This window comes from Conger conger, chromosome 6, assembly GCF_963514075.1.
Source record: "Conger conger chromosome 6, fConCon1.1, whole genome shotgun sequence".
Classification (NCBI taxonomy): Eukaryota; Metazoa; Chordata; class Actinopteri; order Anguilliformes; family Congridae; genus Conger; species Conger conger.
Window position 1 is genome coordinate 54,468,925 of NC_083765.1, and position 22,936 is coordinate 54,491,860.

Sequence of the window (22,936 nt, forward strand, 5' to 3'; positions counted from 1 at the left end):
TGACTAGGCATGTGACCAAGGAGACGTATCAGCATGTTCAGTGAGCGAAACGACACTTCTTGGTGTCCTGTGTGGAAATTCACCCATCACCATAGGTGAGGCCATCTCTATATATCACTGTATCCACTCACTGCAAACTTTATTAGGAGCATCTGTATACCCACTTCATGCAATTATCTAATCAGCCATTTACGTGGCAGCAGTGCAATGCATAAAATCATGCAGATACAGGTCAAGAGCTTCAGTTAATGCTCATATCAACCATCGGAATGGAGAAAAAATTTGATGGTAAATGGTTGGCATTTATATAGCGCCTTTAACCAAAGTGCCGTACAACTGATGCTTCTCATTCACACACTCACACAGCAACAGCAATAAGCTGCCATGCACGGCACCAACCATCTCGTCAGGAGCGTTTAGGTGTTAGGTTAAGGTGCTGTGCTCAGGGACACTTAGACATACCCAGGGTGGGATCGAACCGGCTTCCACAAGAACAGAAAGCTAAGGCTGCAGTGGGCACAGGCTGACCAAAACTGGACAGTTGAAGGTGAAGAATAGAAAAACGTAGCCTGGTCTGATGAATCTCAATTTCTGCTGAGGATACAGATGGTAGGGTCTCAGGGGAATGATGCTCTTACTGTGCCATACTGTATCTAACACTGCCACCAAATAAGACTTATTGGTCACCCCATAATATATTGGTCTGTCCACCTAACCAACCACCATTTGCCTATTTCCAACTAATTTTGTCAATAATTGGATGTCCATTTTACCTCCACCCTGTCTCAGTCAATAGGCCAGGCAATGGGGCAGTTTATGTTTTCCTGAAATGATCCCACTAGGAATTGATATCATATATTATATTGATATTCTATTTACTATGATACACTGAATATAAGGCCAATTATGTTGAGAATTTCATTTATTTCAAATTCACATTCCATTACATATGCAAATCAATTTTAAAAAAGCATACGTTAAACAAATATGACAAAACCAGTGTCATGAACAGACCTGAGCTGGAAAAGAGGCTTTCCTATAGCATTTTCAAGTCATCAAAATGTCAACTATTATATGGAATAATATTCCCTTTCAGAGGACGCTAGCAACAGCACACTGATAAATAACACTCAAGCCTCTTCACAGCAGTGCTCTTTAATCATAGCTGGGGGCAGCTGATAGCTGCAGCTAAACGCACACCAAAGCCACAGCAGATTTGGCCGTTAGCTCGGTAAAACGAGCTTCACCCTTGCACACTTTTCAGTTGGACTGTGCCGAAACAAACATAAGTCTAAAGTAAATGAGTAAGGACAAAGCCTCACTCCCTTGGGGCACAGTAGTGTAGCTCCTCTCAAGGGTGGTGGCTAACATTCAACAGCACTTTAGACTGTGGTAGGACTGTGATACAGATGTGATGCATGCAAGTACATGTGTCTGTGTACATGCGAGTTAAAGAAATAGTCAGTCAGAGGGCTTTGAAAAGCACTTTGTTCTATTCAGATACACAGCCATCAGTTCCTTGGGAAACTACTACAAATAACTACTGAGTTAGCAGTTTGCCAGTAAAACCATTTTCATCTTTCATCTTGAACTACAGAAATGCGACAGAAACCGAAGTGTATGAGAATGTAATGCGATATGTGAAGTTCATTCAGTCTCAAAGTGTAAGGTTTGGACCAACAGTTTGTGGAGAACCATAAGGAGGCGACGGCACCAGAGCACTGAATTTTGGTAGGACCATAAGCTTCATTTTCTTGGCCTGCAGCATTGCGTTCCTGGTACTTAATGTCATCCCCAGGGCCTGGACCGATGTTCACTGTACACAGCAGGCTAGGAGAGAAGAACAAAGAATCAAATGTAACACATTCAACATCTTCAAAATGGCCTCCAGGCGTTCTGCTTTGCGGCCAAACATTGAAAGGAAGGGTGTCAGGTTACGACCATTTTTCCTTTTTTTACACCCAGCTCTCACTCCACAGAAGGCCGCCATGAAGACACCAACTATCTCCTAGATTACCCAGCAGGACCCAGGGGCACACACTCCTGTAACACTTCAGCCAATCACCAACCAGGAGAGGTCAGGGACTTGAGCTAGCAGGGGTCTGGGGTCAAAGGTCAGGGGTCACATTGAGGTTAAATAAAGCAGCTCGTATCAGCACAGCCTCTCAACACTTGAGGGTTGGGGGTTGGGGTTTGGGCTTCTGAGGACACAGAAGCAGCCTTCTGGCTTTCAGGACAGGAGACTAATGCCGCGTTCTCGTCATATGGGAGAAAACCTCAACGATGGGACGACTTCAGATCAGGCTGAAGACATCCCAAGTGTCAGAAAGTTCCCGTATATCCTGCAGGGTGGTCATTTTGTTTTCCCGTATGTCGTGAATCTGGCCTAACCCCCCCAAAAGACAAGGAAATAGTGAATAGTCAAATAGTTTAATGATGATTTAAATCATTACAATGGCCAGTTTGTGTCTCCAAGAATCCGATGCCCCGTCAGCTACTGTCACCGTGGATCAGTCACTTGATGGGCAAGCGAGAGAAGTGGGGCAACAGTGGGACCGCGTCAGAAGACAAGGTCCAGAGTCGCACTGCGGAAGGGAATCACTGGAGACGACCCAGCGTTACCTCGGTAGGCTTCCTGTAATTGATCTCATTGTGTGTGGCGCGGGAGAAGAACACAGGTGTGGAAATAAGAGCCAAGTACAGCGCAGATCTGGCTTCCCCATCAGAGCCCGGTTGGCTTAAGTGCAGACAGCAGTCCCTGTGGAGCCCTGACAATAGGCAGGTGTGAGGTGCGAGGATTCAGCAAAGCGTGGCGGCCATTTTGAGAGCTGATGGGGTTGAGGAGATGTGATGGCTGTTGCACCGCAGACAGGAAGGAGAATGAACGGGGTAATGATCGGAGAGTACTTCACTGAAGCATATCTGCTGTCCCTACCCTACCTTACTTTCAATTCTAAGCCTCATTTGATATTTCTTAAAGTACCCCAAGACTGTTCCACTACTACATCCACAATACACAGAACCCAAATGTCTAGGATCTTATGTGTATACTGTGTATACACACACACCGTCACGCAACACACGCACATGATAGTGACACACAGATGAGACAAATCCTTAGCACAGCACCGGCAGTAACAATGACCGATTAGCCCGTGCACACAGTAGCTGTGTACTAGGCTGACGCCCGCAGATAGCGCTGTGAGCACAAAATAGGTACTCACCGCTCCGCACAGACTCTGAGAAGGGTTCCCGCTCGAATGACACGTCTGTCTGGGCCTCCCGCATCTGAAAGGCAGGATACGCAAACAGGCACAACACAAGCAGCTGAATTCTCCCTGAACCCAAATGTCATGCCATTGACCAGCTGTTACACAATTCTTTGTTTGAAGGCCTACCTTCAAATGCTCTTTGAGGCATTCAGCTCTGGTCATCAGACTCTTAATCTGAAATAGCAAGCAAATGCAAAGACACTGCTCATACTTTAAATAAACATTAAATTGGCTGATCCTTTCGACCATAGCCACCAATATCGCTGGCCTGTGCTGCTGTCTGGATACAATGACTGCGTGTAGTGCTGGTCTGGTCTGTTGTACAAATATGACTGTATGTAGTACAGACAGCTGATGTAGTGTCCACATTGAGGTCAGCCGTGTGTGTTTGTGATTGTCTGTGTGTTTGTGAGTGTTTGTGTGTGTTTGTGTGTTTGCGTGTGTTTGCGTGTGTTTGCGTGTGTTTGTGAGTGTTTGTGTGCTTCTGCCTCCTCATGCTCAAACTGAATTACATTACTGTAATGGTTATGTAAACAATTATTTCATGAGTGCGGCCCCTGGAAGGGCCCTTGGGAACCCACCTCACAGTGGAGCAGCTCCCTCCGACGGCCCTGGGCCTCGGCTGAGGGGAGGGGGGGGGGGGGGGGTTAGGGAGCATCACAGTATTTTTATTCCTCCTTACTTCCACAACAAACATAGCACTATATTTCACCCTCATAAAAGGCTTGGGTGGAGTTAACACAAAGCCCTGTAGAAGCAGTTTAATCATTCAGAGGATTTAATATTTTAAATATGATCGTCACATAATATCAGTGATAAATCAGCAGTGTGCTCTCAACAGGAAACAGATTTCCACAGGCGCGAACAGACACCGGGTTTACTCAGAGTTGTGTCTATACACATGTGTCTCTGTATGTTTGTAACTCTGCCTCATCATCACTAAACCAGATGTGCACAACTCCGGTCCTTAGCTCCATAAACTATGTCGGTTCACTCCTGTACTAGGCCACACTTGCAGTGCTACCGCTTACACAAATGTCAGATCAACATACGACTGAGCTAATAAAATAATTAAGAGCAGAAGTCAGCACAAAATCCCGGACCAGGTCGGCCACGGTCTGGAGAGAGATACGCGTGCATGCTAACGCGTCGAGTAGCACATTGACCCCCCTCCCCTCCCCTCAGACATGCAGGGCTACGGCTAACGCAGCAGCTGTGCAAACAGACGTTGTGTGCTTGGCCCGGTCTCACCAGCTAGCGCTAGCAGCAGCTCTCCCAGACTCTGTTGATACATATCCAGGGTATCCTGGTCTTCCATCCCACTCTCCGCCTGGGGAAAAGGAGAGGGCAGTATGACAGGAGTGAGGGAGCGGCCTACACAGGCTCGTGCTGCTGTACACTTAACGTGCGGAAGAACAAAGCGCACAGCCAGTGTGGTGACAGAACTGAAACGCCCACCACCACCACTCTCAAGTCCTCTTTCAGGGATGGAAGCCTCTGCGGTGTTCATTGTGGTTTGAGCCAAGATGTCTGCTGACGGCTCCCTTTCAGAGCAACCTACTTCCAGTGAAATCTGAAATGTCTATCTGTCCCCCCTCCCCGCCCAAAGGATCCTAAAGCAGCTTGCCTTGGTCACAGCAGCCGACGCAATCTCCAGTGCTGACAGCAAGCGGGGCTGGTCCCGGGACATTCCTGATTGGAGGAGAGAGAGAATCAGAGTCAGATCCGAAGCCTGGAAGAGACTGACACACAATGATAATCTATCAATGCAACGTATCAATCTATTGTACCTTTAAAGTGGATTACAGTGGTATTATTGAAATAGGTTAATGTTACCTTTGAGAATGTCTCTGGAGGACCTAGCCTGCTCAAAGATGATCTTGTTGTCCGATGCTACCAGGGCTTTGAGCTCCTCTGCCCGAGACACGTACTGATTGACCTGCAGGAGATGCAGTACGTCTCAGCGAGTGACCAGACCACATGCGTGTACACGCGTGTACACACATACTGTACACACACACATACGGTACACACGCGTGTACCCACATACTGTACACACACACATACGGTACACACGCGTGTACACACATACTGTACACACACACATACGGTACACACGCGTGTACACACATACTGTACACACACATACGGTACACACGCGTGTACACACATACTGTACACACACATACTGTACACACGCGTGTACACACATACTGTACACACACATACTGTACACACGCGTGTACACACATACTGTACGCACATACTATACACACGTGTACACACATACAGTACACAAACACATACGGTACACACGTGTGTACAAACATACTGTACACACACATACTGTACACATACTGTACGCACGCGTGTACACACATACTGTACGCACATACTGTACGCACGCGTGTACACACATACTGTACACACGCGTGTACACACATACTGTACGCACATACTGTACACACACATACTGTACGCACATACTGTACACACGCGTGTACACACATACTGTACGCACATACTGTACACACACATACTGTACGCACATACTGTACACACGCGTGTACACACATACTGTACACGCCCACCTTCCACTGCACAAACCACGTACAGTACACATGCAGCTTCCACAATACACCTCTCTTACCCAGCATTCATTTCATCAATGAAAATGATAGAAAATGCACTGTTTTTGAGGATGAAAATTATACCAGGAAAGAATAAATTTGAATCCTTTTGCTGAATAATTTTGCCTTTACCTTTTGTCTTAGCGCCTCTTTGCGGATTCTGTCCGTCTCAACTGGGGTAGGGGGAAGAGGACAAAGCAAAGATCACACACACCACACCGTCATCAAATTCACCGAGCTGTAACTGGTTAATGATAGTTAATGATGATTATGAGCTATCAGCATAATAGCAGCCTACATCTCACTGGATTCAATGACACCAATTTACATAATATCCAAAGTGTTACTTCATTCATTTCTCATCTGCTCCTATTATTGTTGTGGAGACTGCAGTGTCTTTTGTCGCTTTGTTGAGCCGAACCTATTGTCGTGAACTGAGAGGGGGTGTCAGTGACAGTGTGCGATGGCGGGTTGCCCTCACAGTGAATGGCTGGGACGAAGTGCTCCAGAGAGCTGCAGTACAGAGACAGCGCGGCAGAAGTGTCCCCCTCCTGGTCCTTCTGCACGGCCCGCAGAACCAGCTCTTTCTGAGGGGGAGGAAGCAGGGCGAGGGCCATGGTCAAGGGTCACAATATCAATTATGGATCGAATGGACTGACCAAACATTGTGAAAAGCGGTTTGAAGCCGCAGAACTCAAGTTTATGGGCGCCTCCATTTTGTATGAATTGAAGCCAGAGATTGCGCAGTAGGGAAGCCGATGTGGCTCCTCCACTAAGCGTGTGAGAGGGGGGTGACATAATCTCTCCCTGATTCGTCCACAGATGTATTGCTGTATTGTAGCAGCTGTATTGTAGCAGAATTGTACCAGAAACACTGCCGGCCATTTTGGCTCAACTCGCCCCCACACCCTTGGAGACTCACAGCCTTCCCCAGGCTCTCTGCGCTGGGCATGTGCTCCAGGTCCACGAAGGGGTGTGTGAAGAACTCGGCGAAGGTTATCCGCGTGTCCGGGTCCCGCACCAGCAGCCTCACCAGGAGGTCCCTGCAGTCCCGCGACACTCTTACCCCTGGTGGCAGCTGGAACACACAGCAACAACACTATCCAATATTAATACCAATACAATTCCCACCGCCAAGAACACCTTTCAAATTCACCTTTCAATGCCTGTGTGTTGTGGGTCAAACATGCATGAAATACCCCCTGCACATCATTGCATGTAAACACGTAGTTATAGTATGTAGGTGAGATAGGGGCCCATTGTTAGCCAAAGTTTTTTTGCCTGATCAGGAACAACCTAGCCTGCTGCAAATCACATTGTACACTCCCATACATGCGCTCTTTCACCTCGGATTTCAAAAGACCAATTCGGTGTCAATTTCGAGCTCAGAAAACATTGCGTAACAATTGACCCCAATCTGTATCACAAGAGACCCCGATCTGGCCTGAAGCAGCAGAATAAACGGCCCTGCGAAAGCTTGCGTCACCTCGATGGGCCGATCACTGCGGATCTTCTCCTCGAGCTCGGCGTAGGAACGAGAGGCAAACGGTGGGCGCCCAAACACAGCCTCTGAACACAGACACGCACACGTGAGAAAAGACCCCTTTCTGTACCAGCACAGCACAGCTGAATAATCACACAGGAGCTCAACAGCTACGTGACAAGATCAGCACAGAGTTTAAACCACCATCCATCAGGTCAATATGCATGTGTTAATGAGGGATAATCTCACTCTGCTATAATGCTCGAGAAGCCTCTAATCCTGCCATGCAGTACATCCCGGTACACCTAACGTTCTGTACAAATGATCAGTTCCCTTGTATTGCATGTCTGCTGAGGAAATGGCGATAGGTCTGAGAAAGAGAGATGTGACGCTCTCACAATGGGGGTGTCACAGGGCCTTACCATACAGGATGACCCCCACAGACCAGAGGTCAACGCGGGCGTCGTACTGTCTGCGGCACACCATCTCCGGGGCCATGTAGAGAGGAGAGCCCCTCAGCACACTCTGCTCATCCCAGGGAGACATGTACTGCGCAAAGCCAAAATCTAAACATGTGGAGACGCGCACACACACAGATACACACGCAGACACATACATGCACATACACACACGCACGCACACACAGATACACACACACACACAGATACACATGCGCGCACCCACACACACAGACACAGACACACACACACACACACACAGACACACACACACACACACACACACGCGCATACAGATACACACACACACACACACACACACAGACAGACAGACAGACACACACACACACACATACACATACACATACACATGCATACAGATACACACACACACACACACACACACACACACACACACACACGCGCGCATACAGATACACAGACACACACACACGGATTGACACAGCCAGACACACAGACACACACATATTCAAATACACATCCAGATACATACATATACACACACACACACACACACACATAGACAAAGACAGACAGACACACACACACACACGTGTCAGGGTGAAACTGCTCTGATAATGACACAGCCATGCCAGTCCTGGCAGCTCAAACGGCGTGTAACACTAAGCGCTTTAAAGTCCTGAGTCACAGGCATTACTGGGCTGCCATTCCCAGGCGAGTCTCAAATAAGCGCACTCGCCTCCGTGCACTTCACCAGAAACATTTATGAATACAGAGGACAAACAACGCCCATGTATTAGTGCAACTGGAAGTGCCACGGCAGCTGAGGTCATATTTTAAATACGGTCCTTCATTACTCCCTCGCCTTCACTTCCTGGACCCGTGCTATACCGCTGCCCACACTCATGTCAATGTCCCACCCCCATTCCAACCGCTCCCACACACAGGCCAGAAAATACCAACACATCAGTCACAAAGAGTGGAAGCAGCAGCCTAGTATGGGTGTGATATTCACTACCTAAGTAATTATGGGTAATGCAGTCGCATAGCAAGGTGTGCATAGTAATGCTGTGTTACATGCAAAGTGTATAGATTAATGTCGTACACTCAGGGAGCAAATTATTAGGTATTTATTAGACCTATTCTTTAGACTTAGGCTACAGCAGCAGAAGACTTATCTGCTTAGAGGTTTGACGCGTTGTGTGTTCAGAGATGCTCTTCTGCATACCACTGTAATGTGTGGTTATTTGTGTTACTGTCACCTTCCTGTTAGCTTTGACCAGTCTGGCCCTTCTCCTCTGACCTCCATCATTAACAACGCGTTCCTGCCCACAGAACTGCTGCTCACTGGATGTTTTTTGTTTTCACACCATTCTCTGCAAACTCTAGAGACTCTTGTGCATGAAAATCCCAGGAGATCAGCAGTTTCTGTCTGGCACCAACAATGATCCCACGATAAAAGTCACTTAGATCACATTTCTTCCCCATTCTGACATTTTGTCTGAAAACAGCTGAGCCTCATGACCACATCTGCATTTAGTTGCTGCCACATGATTGGTTGATTACATATTTAAATTAATAAGTTGGTGTACAGGTCTACCTAATAAAGTGATCACTGAGTGTATGTATGTTCGTATTATGTGAGTATAGAGTATAGTTGTACAGTATATAGTTGTATAAGTGTATAACTGTGTTCTATTGTAAGAGTTCAAGTGGTCTGAGTAATATTGGTTTATCAGGGAGGTGTCTGGAGTAATGTCGTGGATGCATAGATGTGTGGAGCACTGCGAGTTTGACAGTCAGGTACTGTGTAACAGCGCTGTTGTCGGAGAGCTGCCGACCTGCCAGTTTGAGCACGGATCCGCTGAGCAGGATGTTTGAAGGTTTAAGGTCCAGGTGGGAGATGTTGCGCTCGTGAAGAAACAGCAGAGCACAGGCTATTTCAACCATGAGGGAGAGGGAGAGAGGGAGAGAGAGAGAGAGAGAGAGAGGGAGAGAGAGAGGGTGAGGGAGGGAGAGAGAGAGGGTGAGGGAGAGAGAGAGAGGGAGAGAGAGAGTGAGAGAGAGAGAGGGTGAGGGAGAGGGAGAGAGAGAGACGGCATGAGGGAGACAGAGCCATTACACTTCTAATCTAGGTCAAAACAAGTGGCTCAGTGAGACTAACACGAGACAGGGAGAGAGCCTGGAACCTGTTTGCGATGCGTTTGGCACCCTGTAAACAGGTGGTGGTTTAAAGTGACGAGAGGGTGGCACTTGACAGCTCTGACAGTGCTGTAATTTCGCTGTAATTGTTACTCTGTCCTTTGTTTCTGGTATGGCCGCGCACTCTGTCTGGGGGAAGCTCGTGTAATTGCACCTAAATCATTTCAAAGTTAGCAACGTTCGCACCGTGTCATTATCCCGTTACCCTGAGCTGCGGGGTGTAGGCAAAATACCAAATAACAACTGCGGGCGCACGCAGGCACCGTGGGTATGAGCGCGGCTGAAGGGGTGGCGAGATCCAGACAGGAAGCCTCACCGATCTGCTGCAGGAAGCGGCGGGCCACCCTCTCAGGCAGCAGGCGGCGGCTACGGATGAATCGTGACAGGTCCCCTCCCGAACACCACTCCAGGATGAGGTATATGTTCTCACTGTCCCACTGTACAGGGAGAGAGAGAGAGAGGACACCTGGGTTAACCGCATTGCAGTTACTTAGCTGACGCTTTTATCCAGAGCTACTTACAGTTGATTAGACTAAGCAGGGGACAATCGCCCCTGGGGCAATGCAGGGTTATGGGTAAAAAGGGCCCAAGGGGTGCATGGATCTTATCGGGGTCACTCCAGGGCATGAACTAGCAACCATGCAGGGGTATTGTGAGTGTGGGTGGATGCAATAATGCAGCTGTTGGGCCCTTGAGCAAGGCCCTGAACCCCACATTGCTCCTGGGGGGGATCGGCCCCTGTTTGGGAGTTTGGGAGCTTGGGAGCTTTCAATTGTGGGGGGGGAAACAGGGTTGTGAGCTATACTGTACCTGGAAATCCTTAAGCTGTACAATGTGCGGATGGCGCACAGTCTTCAGAATCTCTATCTCGGTCAGTAGATTCTCCATAGAAGTCTTGTTCAGGCTCTTCTTCCCCACAACCTTTACTGCCACCACTTCCCGGCTGTGGCCCTGCAGTAGACCAAGTCACCGCGTCAAGACTCAAGCAACGCACACAATCACTACCGACTCGCATCACAGCCGCAAGCAGGAATGTTGCACACGTCATCCAGTGTAACTTTAGGTATTATTACCGTATAGTTCTAGAGCTATGTACCTGTAGCTTGTATTGTTGCTTAGCTAGATCAAAAGACAATGGATAAAAGGGACCGGATTCAAAATAAATAAAAGCACCTTTTGAATAAGTATTATGTTTTATTAGCTCAGCAAGCTGGCTAATTAAGCTACATCTAGAGAGAAAGTATCTCGAGAGCAGGGGGTGTGTCACAAACCTTCCTGTATGCCTTGTAAACTGTCGCATAGGTGCCACTGCCCAGCTTCTCGGTCAGAATGAAGTCTGCCAGTTTCGGCGGGGCGAAGCTCGAAGCCATGTCGCACTGAACATCAACTTGCCGACGGGTACCTGCACGGCTTCTGAGATGACTTCTCGAAGCAGTAGTGGGAAGTTATTGTCGCTGTAAATACACGCGTGGGTAACTGGACGGCATAACCCAACTTCCTGGTAAACACTGCAACTGAATAACTATCTGCACAGTTAACGTTACAGTTTGGTACAGCTTGCTACATAGCGATACACCCCCAAATATGATACGAAGAATGCGCAAACAGTAGATAGCTTGCTAGCTAGCTAACTAACTAATAAACTATCCATAAGACACCCGCTTGATTAGCCGTACCTGCTAGCTAGCCAACTCGACAGCTAACAACCTTTTCAGATAAGCCAGCTGACGTTAGCTTGCTCGTCATGGTAGTTAGATACATCTCTCCAAATATTAGCTATAATTATTTACTAGGTAAACTCATGTCGCTAATATAAATAATGCGTTTTCACGAATCTAAATTCGAATTCCCTGTTCTAGAAATATCTGTTATTTATTTAACGTCAGCTCCGCCGCAAGACATGTTCGCTGTCAGCTGCAGATCACGTTAGCTTTCACTGTGGTGTGGAGTGGTAGGATAAAATGTGTTGCCCCTACTGGCGAAATGGGGTGACACGTAGAAATCATACACCGGAGAAAAATATGGTCAAAATGCAGTGATTCATATCTGGAGCTGTATTCTTTTTTGGTGCGCCGTATTATGATAGTTGTAATTTTGAAAATAAATACTTATATTTCTGACATGAATCAACTCTTATAAATCTTACATTATTTAGGTTTCGATTGTAAGTTCCCTTTTAAGCAAGAAGAGGGCGCTGTCGCGCTATTTCTTTTTCATTCATCCACGGGCTGTTTCAAGGGAATCCCAGATCCCTCTTGCTTTAACAAGGATTGCCGGGATTTAAAGATGGCGGAGTGTATGGCCGCACGCTTGGGCGCTCAGGAAGAGCAGATATGTTTGCTCAGCAGCGAGATCAGCCGGCTACGGGATAGCCTGTGTGGCGACCTTGGGGCGCTCGCCAGTTTCGCCAGCACTACGGAACTGGAGAGCCTACGGAGTGAGAATGACAAGCTCAAATATAGGATATTGCATCTGCGCCGGGGTCTGCAGGCGGAGCTGGACCTGGAAAAGCAGGGCCGAGAGGTAGCCGCAAAGCAATGCTTGGTGAAGGAAAACGCCAAGATCACCCATGGCCATTCTCACGTAAGTTTTGCAAGTTCACATTATTTCTGTATGTCCTGCCCTGGTACATATATTCACCCCGATACTGTTTTGGCTATTCAGTGGTTGTCTTGGTTAACGTAAGCTCTTCACCTAAGTCGTAATCGTCTCGAAATAACCACCTCGCTAGTGAAAAGCCCATATCATATCCTGCTCGCAGGGCAAACCATATCATATCCTGCTCGCGACGTCCCGCACTCTGTAAACATTGTAAAGGAGTATGGCACGTTGCACCGGCTACACGTGCTCTTGGTACGTTTGCATTCCTGTGTGTCTGAACTGTTTTCCCACAGCCTGCAGCGTCCGAGTCTAAGCAAGTAGACAAGAACAAGAAAAAGGAGAAGCCAGAGAAGTCCAAAGGAGATGGTGGTGTGGGAGAGGTAAATCGCAGTAGACCTGTTCATTGATAGGTTTCCATAACGTACTGTAACGTGACATACCATATTGAGGAGAAGAGGCCATTCAGCCCAGCAATGCTCCCGTTTTCTAATCACTAAAATGTACCCAAATGCTTAGTTTACCTGAAAGCATGTAGCACTTGTTAAAGTATCTAGCACTGTATCAAGTCTGGTCTTGAAAACCCACAGAGTTTCTGCCTCCACTACACGACCCGGCAAGCCGTATTGGGTGCAATTTCCAGAATAGCAGGTGCGTGTACGAATCAGTTAAGTCGTGTTTCTGTCATCTTTACAGATTAGGCCCTGGCCTGCCTACGTGACAGACAGGCTCCAACTGTATGAAGAACTCAAGAAAGAGAGCGATGCCCTGCTCTCCAAGCGTGCGGCAGAAAGTCACCCCATCTCTGTGGCTCTGCCAGACGGGAGGACCGTGGACGCCAAGGCGTGGGTTACGACCCCCTACCAGCTGGCCTGTGGCATCAGGTTGGAGCTCCTGTTTACTCTGCTGCTGTCCGATGCATTTCGCTCTTAGTTGGTATAGTGGCATCAGCTGTTTTCTATATAAAAAAAAAAATATATCAAAAAGTTTACTAAATGTTTTTATTAAAAAATAACATTTCACATCGGACATTCAAACAGTACACCCCCCTACCCTCTGGAAATCGATCGAAAGACAACGCAAATCAAAACCCCTGATATCATAATAAAAACCTGACAGCAGCTGCTGCTGAATGCCAGGCATCTCATTTTATCTAATATAATTTGTCATTCGCTCCGTGTCAGTGTGACTTATGTTTCCATGTAGATCATTTGGAGCAAGCTGTTTGCCCAATGGGATGGGGAGCATGGTGGCTTCCACCTTTGTGTGACATCATAAGCATAAAGGTCGCTGGTCGCAGTGACATTCAGTTTACACTTCATAAATTAAATGTATTTTAAATTAAACAATGACCATAGCCCACCTCGGCGATTTCAAAATGTTCATGAACATTCTGTGAGTGTGAACCAGCCTTAATGCTGTGTTTCTGTGCACCATCGCTGTCTCTCACACTGGCAGCAGCAGAGGGTGAGCAGGGTAATGAGAGCGCTGTCTCTGACACTGGCAGCAGTAGTAGATGAGGGTGAGCAGGGTAATGAATCAGCGCTGTCTCACTGGCAGCAGCAGAGGGTGAGCAGGGTAATGAATGAGCGCTGTCTCTCACTGGCAGCAGCAGTAGATGAGGGTGGGCAGGGTAATGAATGAGCGCTGTCTCACACTGGCAGCAGCAGAGGGTGAGCAGGGTAATGAATGAGTGCTGTCTCTCACACTGGCAGCAGTAGTAGATGAGGGTGAGCAGGGTAATGAATCAGCGCTGTCTCACTGGCAGCAGCAGAGGGTGAGCAGGGTAATGAATGAGCGCTGTCTCTCACTCTGGCAGCAGTAGTAGATGAGGGTGGGCAGGGTAATGAGAGCGCCGTCTCTCTCCCTGGCAGTGGCAGTAAATGGTGAGCAGGGAAATGAATGAGCGCTGTCTCTCACACTGGCAGCAGCAGTAGATGAGGGTGAGCAGGGTAATGAGAGCACGGCCTCTCACTGGCAGCAGCAGTAGATGAGGGTGAGCAGGGTAATGAATGAGTGCTGTCTCTCACACTGGCAGCAGTAGTAGATAAGGGTGAGCAGGGTAATGAGAGCGCTGTCTCTCTCCCTGGCAGCAGTAGTAGATGAGGGTGGGCAGGGTAATGAGAGCGCTCTCTCTCACACTGGCAGCAGCAGAGGGTGAGCAGGGTAATGAGAGCACGGTCTCTCACTGGCAGCAGCAGTAGATGAGGGTGAGCAGGGTAATGAATGAGTGCTGTCTCTCACACTGGCAGCAGTAGTAGATGAGGGTGGGCAGGGTAATGAGAGCGCCGTCTCTCTCCCTGGCAGTGGCAGTAAATGGTGAGCAGGGAAATGAATGAGCGCTGTCTCTCACACTGGCAGCAGCAGAGGGTGAGCAGGGTAATGAGAGCACGGTCTCTCACTAGCAGCAGCAGTAGATGAGGGTGAGCAGGGTAATGAATGAGTGCTGTCTCTCACACTGGCAGCAGTAGTAGATGAGGGTGAGCAGGGTAATGAGAGCGCTGTCTCTCTCCCTGGCAGCAGTAGTAGATGAGGGTGGGCAGGGTAATGAGAGCGCTGTCTCTCACACTGGCAGCAGCAGAGGGTGAGCAGGGTAATGAGAGCACGGTCTCTCACTGGCAGCAGCAGTAGATGAGGGTGAGCAGGGTAATGAATGAGTGCTGTCTCTCACACTGGCAGCAGTAGTAGATGAGGGTGGGCAGGGTAATGAGAGCGCTGTCTCTCTCCCTGGCAGTGGCAGTAAATGGTGAGCAGGGAAATGAATGAGCGCTGTCTCTCACACTGGCAGCAGCAGAGGGTGAGCAGGGTAATGAGAGCACGGTCTCTCACTGGCAGCAGCAGTAGATGAGGGTGAGCAGGGTAATGAATGAGTGCTGTCTCTCACACTGGCAGCAGTAGTAGATGAGGGTGAGCAGGGTAATGAGAGCGCTGTCTCTCTCCCTGGCAGCAGTAGTAGATGAGGGTGGGCAGGGTAATGAAAGAGCGCTGTCTCTCACACTGGCAGCAGCAGAGGGTGAGCAGGGTAATGAGAGCATGGTCTCTCTCCCTGGCAGTGGCAGTAAATGGTGAGCAGGGTAATGAAATAAGCGCTGTCTCTCACAGTCAGGGCCTGGCTGACAACGCCGTCATCGCCCGGGTGGATGGGGAAATGTGGGACCTGGACAGGCCATTGGAGAAGGACTGCTCCCTGGAGGTGCTGCGTTTCGACAACGAGGACGCCCAGGCGGTGAGTGGCCGCCCGTCACCGCTCCCTTGCCGTGCCGGCAGTACTCTACAAGGGTTCAAGTTGTATCCATTTGATCACGACTTTCCTCAAGGGTCCTCCACACACTTGTCCCTGGGTTTGATTTGTACTTGGCTCTGGGTAAGAGCGTCTGCTGTGGACCAGTTTTACAATTCCTGTGGTTTCCATTTCTCTTGTGTGAGCTTATTGGTATCATCAGCTCAATCAGTAAAGTATCTCATACTCGCTACTTAAAGGAGCGACATTAGCTCAGGAGATAAGAGCATTGTCTGGTAGTCAAAAAGTCCCTGAGCAAGACCAATTGCTCCCAATGTAATGTAATGCTAAATGCCTGCAAATTAATGTAATGTAGTGCAATGCTCATTCCCCTGCTGACTCTGTAACGCTTCCGTGCAGGTGTACTGGCACTCCAGTGCCCACATCCTCGGAGAGGCCATGGAGCGTTTCTATGGTGGCTGTCTGTGCTATGGGCCGCCCATCGAGAACGGCTTTTATTACGACATGTACCTGGAAGGGACGCGGTGAGGACCTGTTTGAAACTCCTCTGTCGTGCACAGTTACTGGTTGGGGAAATCCCAAAATTGGGATTTAAAAAAGCAGCATAAATGGACAAATTCTGATGATCAAATAGGCCCTGGTCCTTATCTTCGTACAGGTAGTGGTTGAAATTGTACTTCCCTCTAGGGTCTTTAAGCGCACTTATCCCTGGTTATGGGTATGCACTTTGCACTTTGTTGTACATCACTCTAGATAAGAGCCTCTTCCAAATGCCATTAGTGTAATGTAACGGGACTGGTGTATAAGGAAGTATTGTGGCATGACTTTATGGTATCCAAATTATTTACATTTGTGTTAATTACATCTTAAACTTGCACACAAGCTTTTTTTGACAACTGAGCAAGACTAGGCTCAGCAGTAGGCTCCTCCTGCTCAGTATTGGTACTATGAGACTTGTAGCAAGCGTGAATATGTAAATGTACATTTGTGTATGCCTGTGTTCATATTGTGCGCAGGGGTGTGTCGAGCACTGAATTTGGGGACCTGGAGACGCTCTGTAAGTCGGTAATGAAGGACAAGCAGCCATTTGAGAGACTGGAGATCAGCAAGGAGACACTGTTACAGATGTTTAAGGTGAGCGGACCAGTTCTACAATTCCTGTGGTTTCCATTTCTCTTGTGTGAGCTTATTGGTATCATCAACTCAATCCGTAAAGTATCTCATACTCGCTACTTACTGGAGCGACATTAGCTCAGGAGATAAGAGCAGTTTCTCCCAACGAGCTGATCGGTACATTGTGTAGCCGTTGGTGTGGGTGTGTGTGGGTGAATGAGGCATCAATTGAAAAGTGCTATATAAATGCAGTCCATTTATTGAACACAAATTAAGTCTTGTTTCTTGTTGTGCATTGTTCAGTTAATATTTTGAACTTTTCTAGGCAAATGATAAATATGTTTTGAACATCTTAATTTGGATGTGAAAAATTTCATCAGTGAATTGGTCATTTTACCTTTTACAGAAAACACCTCCTGTTTCAAGTATTAATCTGGCATTACATTTCATTCATTTGGCAGGTATTATCTTGGCTAAGATACAAAGTAAGGTTCATGAGTTCATCAGTAGGTACCGTATACTGTACCCAGAGAATATGCTAGAACAAAAGATGATTGTGCAGGAAGCTACTTAAATCCTTATGTCTAGTGGGGGTTGTGCCAAAGTCTGTTGTTGATTCAACCTGTCTTAAACATTCAGAAGACTTAATTATTTTGTATTTGGATCTCTGTTACAGTATAACAAGTTCAAATGTCGGATTTTGAACGAGAAAGTTACCACACCCACTACTACAGTCTACAGGTAAACTGCTCTAGTTTTGTTGCATATCATTGATGTAATCGTCTTTGAGTACCTTAAAGGGCTCTAAGTAATATTTATTATAAACGATGTGGTAATCTAAAGCAATGACTGCTTAATTGCTGAGTGCAGCACTGCCATGCAAGGTTTTGAGTCATGTCTCTGATTATCCATTGTGTGGACTAGTTGCAATTCAAATGAGCCTGTGAGTCAGCTGTGATAATCAGAATTTTTTTAATCTGGTGGGGTATTTTAGAAACCATGAAGTACTCTCTAATTTCAGGTGTTTTTGTGCCAATAAAAAGATGAAAGTCAAAGCTCATTATTGCGCATTCACGGTTTGTCGGTTTATAACTGTCGTAGAGGTTATGCAATCTCATTTTAATAAATAAGTAAATATGAATTATTTTGAGTTGGCAGGTCGGTTACATGACCGATAGCAATTTAATGTGATATCACATTAAAGTGGATGTCCAGAGAGCTCTTGTCTAGGCTGATTATGAAAGTGGTGTTAATCCTCCGTTCTCAGTCATCTTCGCTGGTTCCTTTTTGTGCTGTTGTAGATGTGGGCCCCTAATTGACCTGTGTAGAGGGCCACACGTCAGACACACCGGCAAGATCAAAGCCATGAAGATCTACAAGGTATGCATGCGTTTACACCATCTTTATTCAGCTTACATGACGTCTTTATTTATTTATACCGCCCTGCCAGGAGTTGAAGGACGCGTGGTGTGACCCTCCTGACCTCTCGCTCTCCGTCCTCAGAACTCGTCCACGTACTGGGAGGGGCGCTCGGACATGGAGACGCTGCAGCGCGTCTACGGGATCTCCTTCCCCGACTCCAAGATGCTGAAGGAGTGGGAGCGCTTCCAGGAGGAGGCCAAGAACCGCGACCACCGCAAGATCGGAAAGGTAGGGGGGCCCCGTACCGGCCCTGTGCCGTAGGAGGTTTTTGCTTAGAATTTTGGGCTGAAAAGGCCTGTGTAAATGCTATGCTGTGTGTTCACATGCCTGCCACGCGTTTGCCCGGCCTCAGTCGTGTGCGTGAGCAGCCGGTGGCCGCCTCAGCTGGCTCTGCCTCCCGCCTCGGTGTTGCTCACTCTCCTGCCTGCTGGAGACGGCAGGTGGCCTGCCGGTCAGAGCCGACGGGCCAAACGTGTCCCTACGGTTTGCCGCAGACTCTCCACTGATTTTGCTGTTGCTCAAAAGGACGAGGAGACCGAGCGGACGTGAGAGAAGAGAGGAACGGAGTCCGTACGGACGCGGACCCGCTTGCGCCGCGGTGAAGACAGGGGCCCGTGCGAGCGCCCGCGTGTTTCTGCGGCGACTGAGCTGTCTGTTTGGCTTTTGTGCGGTTGCAGGAGCAAGAGCTGTTCTTCTTCCACGACCTGAGCCCTGGGAGCTGCTTCTTTCTGCCACGCGGGGCCTTTCTGTACAACACCCTCACTGAATTCATCAGGGTGAGACACACGTGTCCTTCCATCTCACCGCTGAACAACCGTGCACTTTGTTGTCCTATATATTATTTAGGGAATGTGTACAATTCAAATACTCCTTGTGCTAATCTCATGGAGCTGGTTGGGGCCTTGTGGGCTGTGCGTATGCGAGAGAATGGGTGAGTGAGAAGCATCAATTGTACAGTGCTTTGGATAAAGGCGGCATATAAATGCAGACCGTTGTCCATTATAGAGTAGGAGTGTTTCTTTGGCACTTTTGGCGGGGAAAGATATCGGTTGCATCGGTCTAACTTTGCACATAGATGTGACCAAACAAAAACATTAGATAAGTAAGTTGGGGCATTACAGACAAGGCTTCAATGCTTTCAAGTGTCATCTGACTTTGAGTGTGCCTGCAGGAAGAGTACGGTCGGCGGGGGTTCCAGGAGGTCGCCTCTCCAAACATCTACAACAGCAAGCTGTGGGAGACCTCGGGCCACTGGCAGCACTACAGCGAGAACATGTTCTCCTTTCCTGTGGAGCAGGACATCTTTGCCCTCAAGCCGATGAACTGCCCGGGACACTGGTGGGGCCTTTTCTCCTGCTTCTCTCCAGTTGTTTTAAACCAGTCTTTGAGGACTGATACAGCCTGATCTTCCCCAGCTTATGAATCGCCCTCCAATCTTCTCTCTCTCTCTCTCTCCCTCCCTCTTAGTTTGATGTTCAACTACCGGCCGCGGTCCTGGCGTGAGCTGCCACTGAGGCTTGCCGATTTCGGGGTGCTGCACCGGAACGAGCTGTCGGGAGCGCTCACCGGCCTCACCAGGGTGCGGCGTTTCCAGCAGGATGACGCCCACATCTTCTGCACCATGGAGCAGGTGACCGCCTGGCACCGGAGCAACCTTTTCACAAAGCGCTCTGCTTTGGGGGGAGGGGGGGAAAACCTGCTAATTTGATGCTTTCTATCAGCTGAACTCTCAGTCTGCTCTTTCTCACTCCTTCAGATCGAGTCGGAGATGAAGGGCTGCCTGGATTTCCTGCGCTGCGTCTACGCCGTGTTCGGCTTCTCCTTCCAGCTCCACCTCTCCACCCGTCCTGAGAAGTACTTGGGTGACGTGGCCATCTGGAACCAAGCTGAGAAGGTAGCTGTGGAGCGGGGGTGCTACGAGCTGGAGGGGGACCCATCACCGTCTGATGCACTTGTCTACCGGAGGGAGTAAATTGGCGTCTAATGTGTGACTGGTTTCATGTGTTTGACAGCAATTGGAGAACAGCCTGAATGAGTTTGGGGAGCCATGGAAGCTCAACCCTGGAGATGGTGCCTTTTACGGGCCCAAGGTGAGCATGGTGCATCTGCATACGGGCTTCTCCACAAAGCAACATTGGGCACGACCACTTATATATGTGTGTGTTTCAGATTGACATTAAGATCAAAGATGCCATCGGGCGATATCATCAGTGCGCCACCATCCAGCTCGACTTCCAGCTGCCCATCCGCTTCAACCTGACCTATGTGGGGTGAGTCCGTTTTCTCCAGAAATCCAGAGACTGTATTGAGCTCTGATCCATCTTCTAGCAGTGTGATGCACTGGCTCTTTGAGGTGCAACACCTAAATCCATGTTTCTCAACTCCAGTCCTCGGGACCCACTTGCCGGAAGGTTTTTTTTGGTTTTAAGCAGGAACTCACAAACCTGAAACCAATCAAACCACAAAAGATGCCCTTGATTAGTTAAATCAGGTGTGTGAGTTTGTGGTTACAACAAAAAAGTTCGGGCAAGTGGGTCCCGAGGACTGGAGTTTAGAAACAGTGAATGAGCATGAAATGAGCATTCGGATGATGTTTGACTTCCTGCATTCCCCCCCCCCCGTGCAGGAAGGACGGAGACGATAAAGTGCGTCCGGTCATCATCCACCGTGCGATCCTGGGCTCTGTGGAGAGGATGATCGCCATTCTGACGGAGAATTACGCTGGGAAGTGGTGAGTGCCTTGCGTCAGCCAGAGTGCGACTGACATCGTTAATTTGCTGTCATGTGAATGGAGTCCAATGGGAAAATAGGTACCACTAGGGCGCGACATCATATGAATTGGTGAAACCGATGGTTTGAAAGCTGGCCCTTTGCTCTGTACACAGAGCTTAGCAGACAGACAAAGGGTTACTCATTGGCTCAGGAAGGATTGGCCTCACTTTATTAAAGGGGTGCATGACAACTTTCACATGATAATTTTCCATGTATTTCAGACTATTCTGCAATAATTGTAAGAACTGTAATTGAGACGTAAGCACTGGACGTGGAAGTGTATTGAACTTCTTAACTTGAAATTAAAAGTGAAAGCTGAATGCAATGAAGACCAAATTCAATTTCAAGTTATGCAATTCAAATTCAGTTTCTGTTCATTTATGGCCATACTAAATTCCAAAAATTAATGTATGCGAGTAAATAAGTGTGTATGTATATGACCATTTCTGATGAAAAATACACTGACATCTATTATTGTTTAATAACGGAAGCCCATTCAGGTATTTGATCGCCACTGTGCTCTGATCAGTTCACTTTTATGTGTATGTGATGGAGCGAGGGATGTATGTGTGTTTCTTTAGCCAATTCCTCAGAAGTGAACAAACTATCTCTCTGCCTTCCCACAGGCCTCTCTGGCTGTCTCCCCGACAGGTGATGCTGGTCCCTGTCAACCCAACATGTGAGGAGTATGCCAAAAAGGTATAATCCCCATCTCCGTTAAATGATTTAAAAACAGTAACTCCCCAACCCCGCATATTCTGTGCTCAGGCGCAGACGTATGGGTACAGTTATGGATATTTTGTGTCGGCCAACAGGGCAGAGTTTTGAGTCATTGAAGTGGGGTTTGCTGCTGTTCCTCTTCCATAGGTCTGTAAGCAGTTTGTGGAAGCTGGCTTCATGGCCGATGCTGACCTTGACTCCAGCTGTCTTCTCAACAAGAAGATCCGTAATGCACAACTGGCCCAGTACAACTTCATCTTGGGTAAGAGGAACTAGGGCACTCCTTACCATGGGTAAATAAGGCAGTTGTAAAGCACTAGCTTATTTAGCTCGAGCGTGCCTGCACATGCCGTCGCTAGAGGCCATCTTCTGTTGCAACATATTAGGAGTTGATAATGACCAACATATTGTTAAAAATTAGTGGCAAGCAGCCAAGGAAGCTAAAACTGGCTTACTTGCCTGTGGTGCATTTTCTTTCTGCGTTATTTGCTTGGAGTGTTGCGGTGTTGCTCTTGCTGTGAAGTGCGCTGTGGCTCTCTGTGCGTTGGCAGTGGTGGGTGAGAAGGAGAAGATGACTAACGGCGTTAACGTGCGTACCAGAGACAATAAGGTCCACGGGGAGCTGTCCGTGGCGGAGGTGCTCGCCAGACTGACCCTGTTGAGTCAGTCCCGTTGCCGGAGTGCCGAGGAGGAGTTCTGAGGAGGAGTTCTGAAGAGGAGCGTCTGGACGGCCAGCCGGGCCATTGAGCGTGCCTTTGGTCATGTGTGGGTGGGTGGGTGGGGGGGGGGGGCCTACAAATTGCACATTGTGGGGATTCACTTTGAAAGGAAACCTGTTCTGTTTTAGAAGAGTTGCGGTCAATGGAAATGTGAAGTAGGCTGTAATTTGAAGTATCCGTGAATAATGGTGAGGAAAGAAATAATAAAGGAAAGAATGGAGGTGGAAGGGAACCAACACTTTGCTCAAAGAAGCTCTGAAAGGGCATTAGCGACTATTAACGCTAATTTGCCGCTGTAATTTGACTGTGGCAATTTCAGGGCGG

The 22,936-nt window shown here is 48.1% G+C and overlaps 2 protein-coding genes across 3 annotated transcripts; one reads left to right on the forward strand and one right to left on the reverse strand.

Annotated features, from left to right (window-relative positions):
• Positions 1-904: 904 nt before the first annotated feature.
• On the reverse strand, positions 905-11,962 carry ulk3 (unc-51 like kinase 3). The gene is made up of 17 exons (XM_061245406.1): positions 11,704-11,962; positions 11,299-11,481; positions 10,838-10,978; positions 10,344-10,464; positions 9,667-9,762; positions 7,808-7,951; positions 7,389-7,471; positions 6,825-6,980; positions 6,384-6,489; positions 6,035-6,075; positions 5,109-5,211; positions 4,900-4,964; positions 4,524-4,602; positions 3,854-3,894; positions 3,399-3,446; positions 3,225-3,288; positions 905-1,830 (listed from the first exon to the last, which is right to left on the reverse strand). The coding sequence occupies exons 2-17, from the start codon at positions 11,395-11,397 to the stop codon at positions 1,814-1,816; spliced, it is 1,404 nt and encodes a 467-aa protein (XP_061101390.1). The 5' UTR covers positions 11,398-11,481; positions 11,704-11,962; the 3' UTR covers positions 905-1,813.
• A 296-nt stretch (positions 11,963-12,258) lies between these two features.
• On the forward strand, positions 12,259-22,660 carry LOC133130342 (threonine--tRNA ligase 1, cytoplasmic-like). 2 transcript variants are annotated; one of them, XR_009708948.1, is made up of 19 exons: positions 12,259-12,610; positions 12,922-13,008; positions 13,322-13,509; positions 15,728-15,851; positions 16,266-16,390; positions 16,883-17,000; positions 17,656-17,720; positions 18,281-18,359; positions 18,483-18,629; positions 19,079-19,177; positions 19,573-19,739; positions 19,869-20,031; positions 20,158-20,295; positions 20,414-20,491; positions 20,571-20,671; positions 21,028-21,132; positions 21,800-21,852; positions 22,041-22,155; positions 22,445-22,479. XR_009708948.1 is itself a non-coding variant. In XM_061244858.1 (19 exons), exons 1-19 carry the CDS (start codon positions 12,314-12,316, stop codon positions 22,591-22,593), a joined length of 2,418 nt encoding a protein of 805 aa, XP_061100842.1. In that variant the 5' UTR covers positions 12,260-12,313; the 3' UTR covers positions 22,594-22,660. The 2 variants fall into 2 exon arrangements, 1 of the variants encoding a protein (XP_061100842.1); XM_061244858.1 differs by having other exon boundaries at positions 12,260-12,610; positions 21,800-21,872; positions 22,445-22,660.
• Positions 22,661-22,936: the final 276 nt, after the last annotated feature.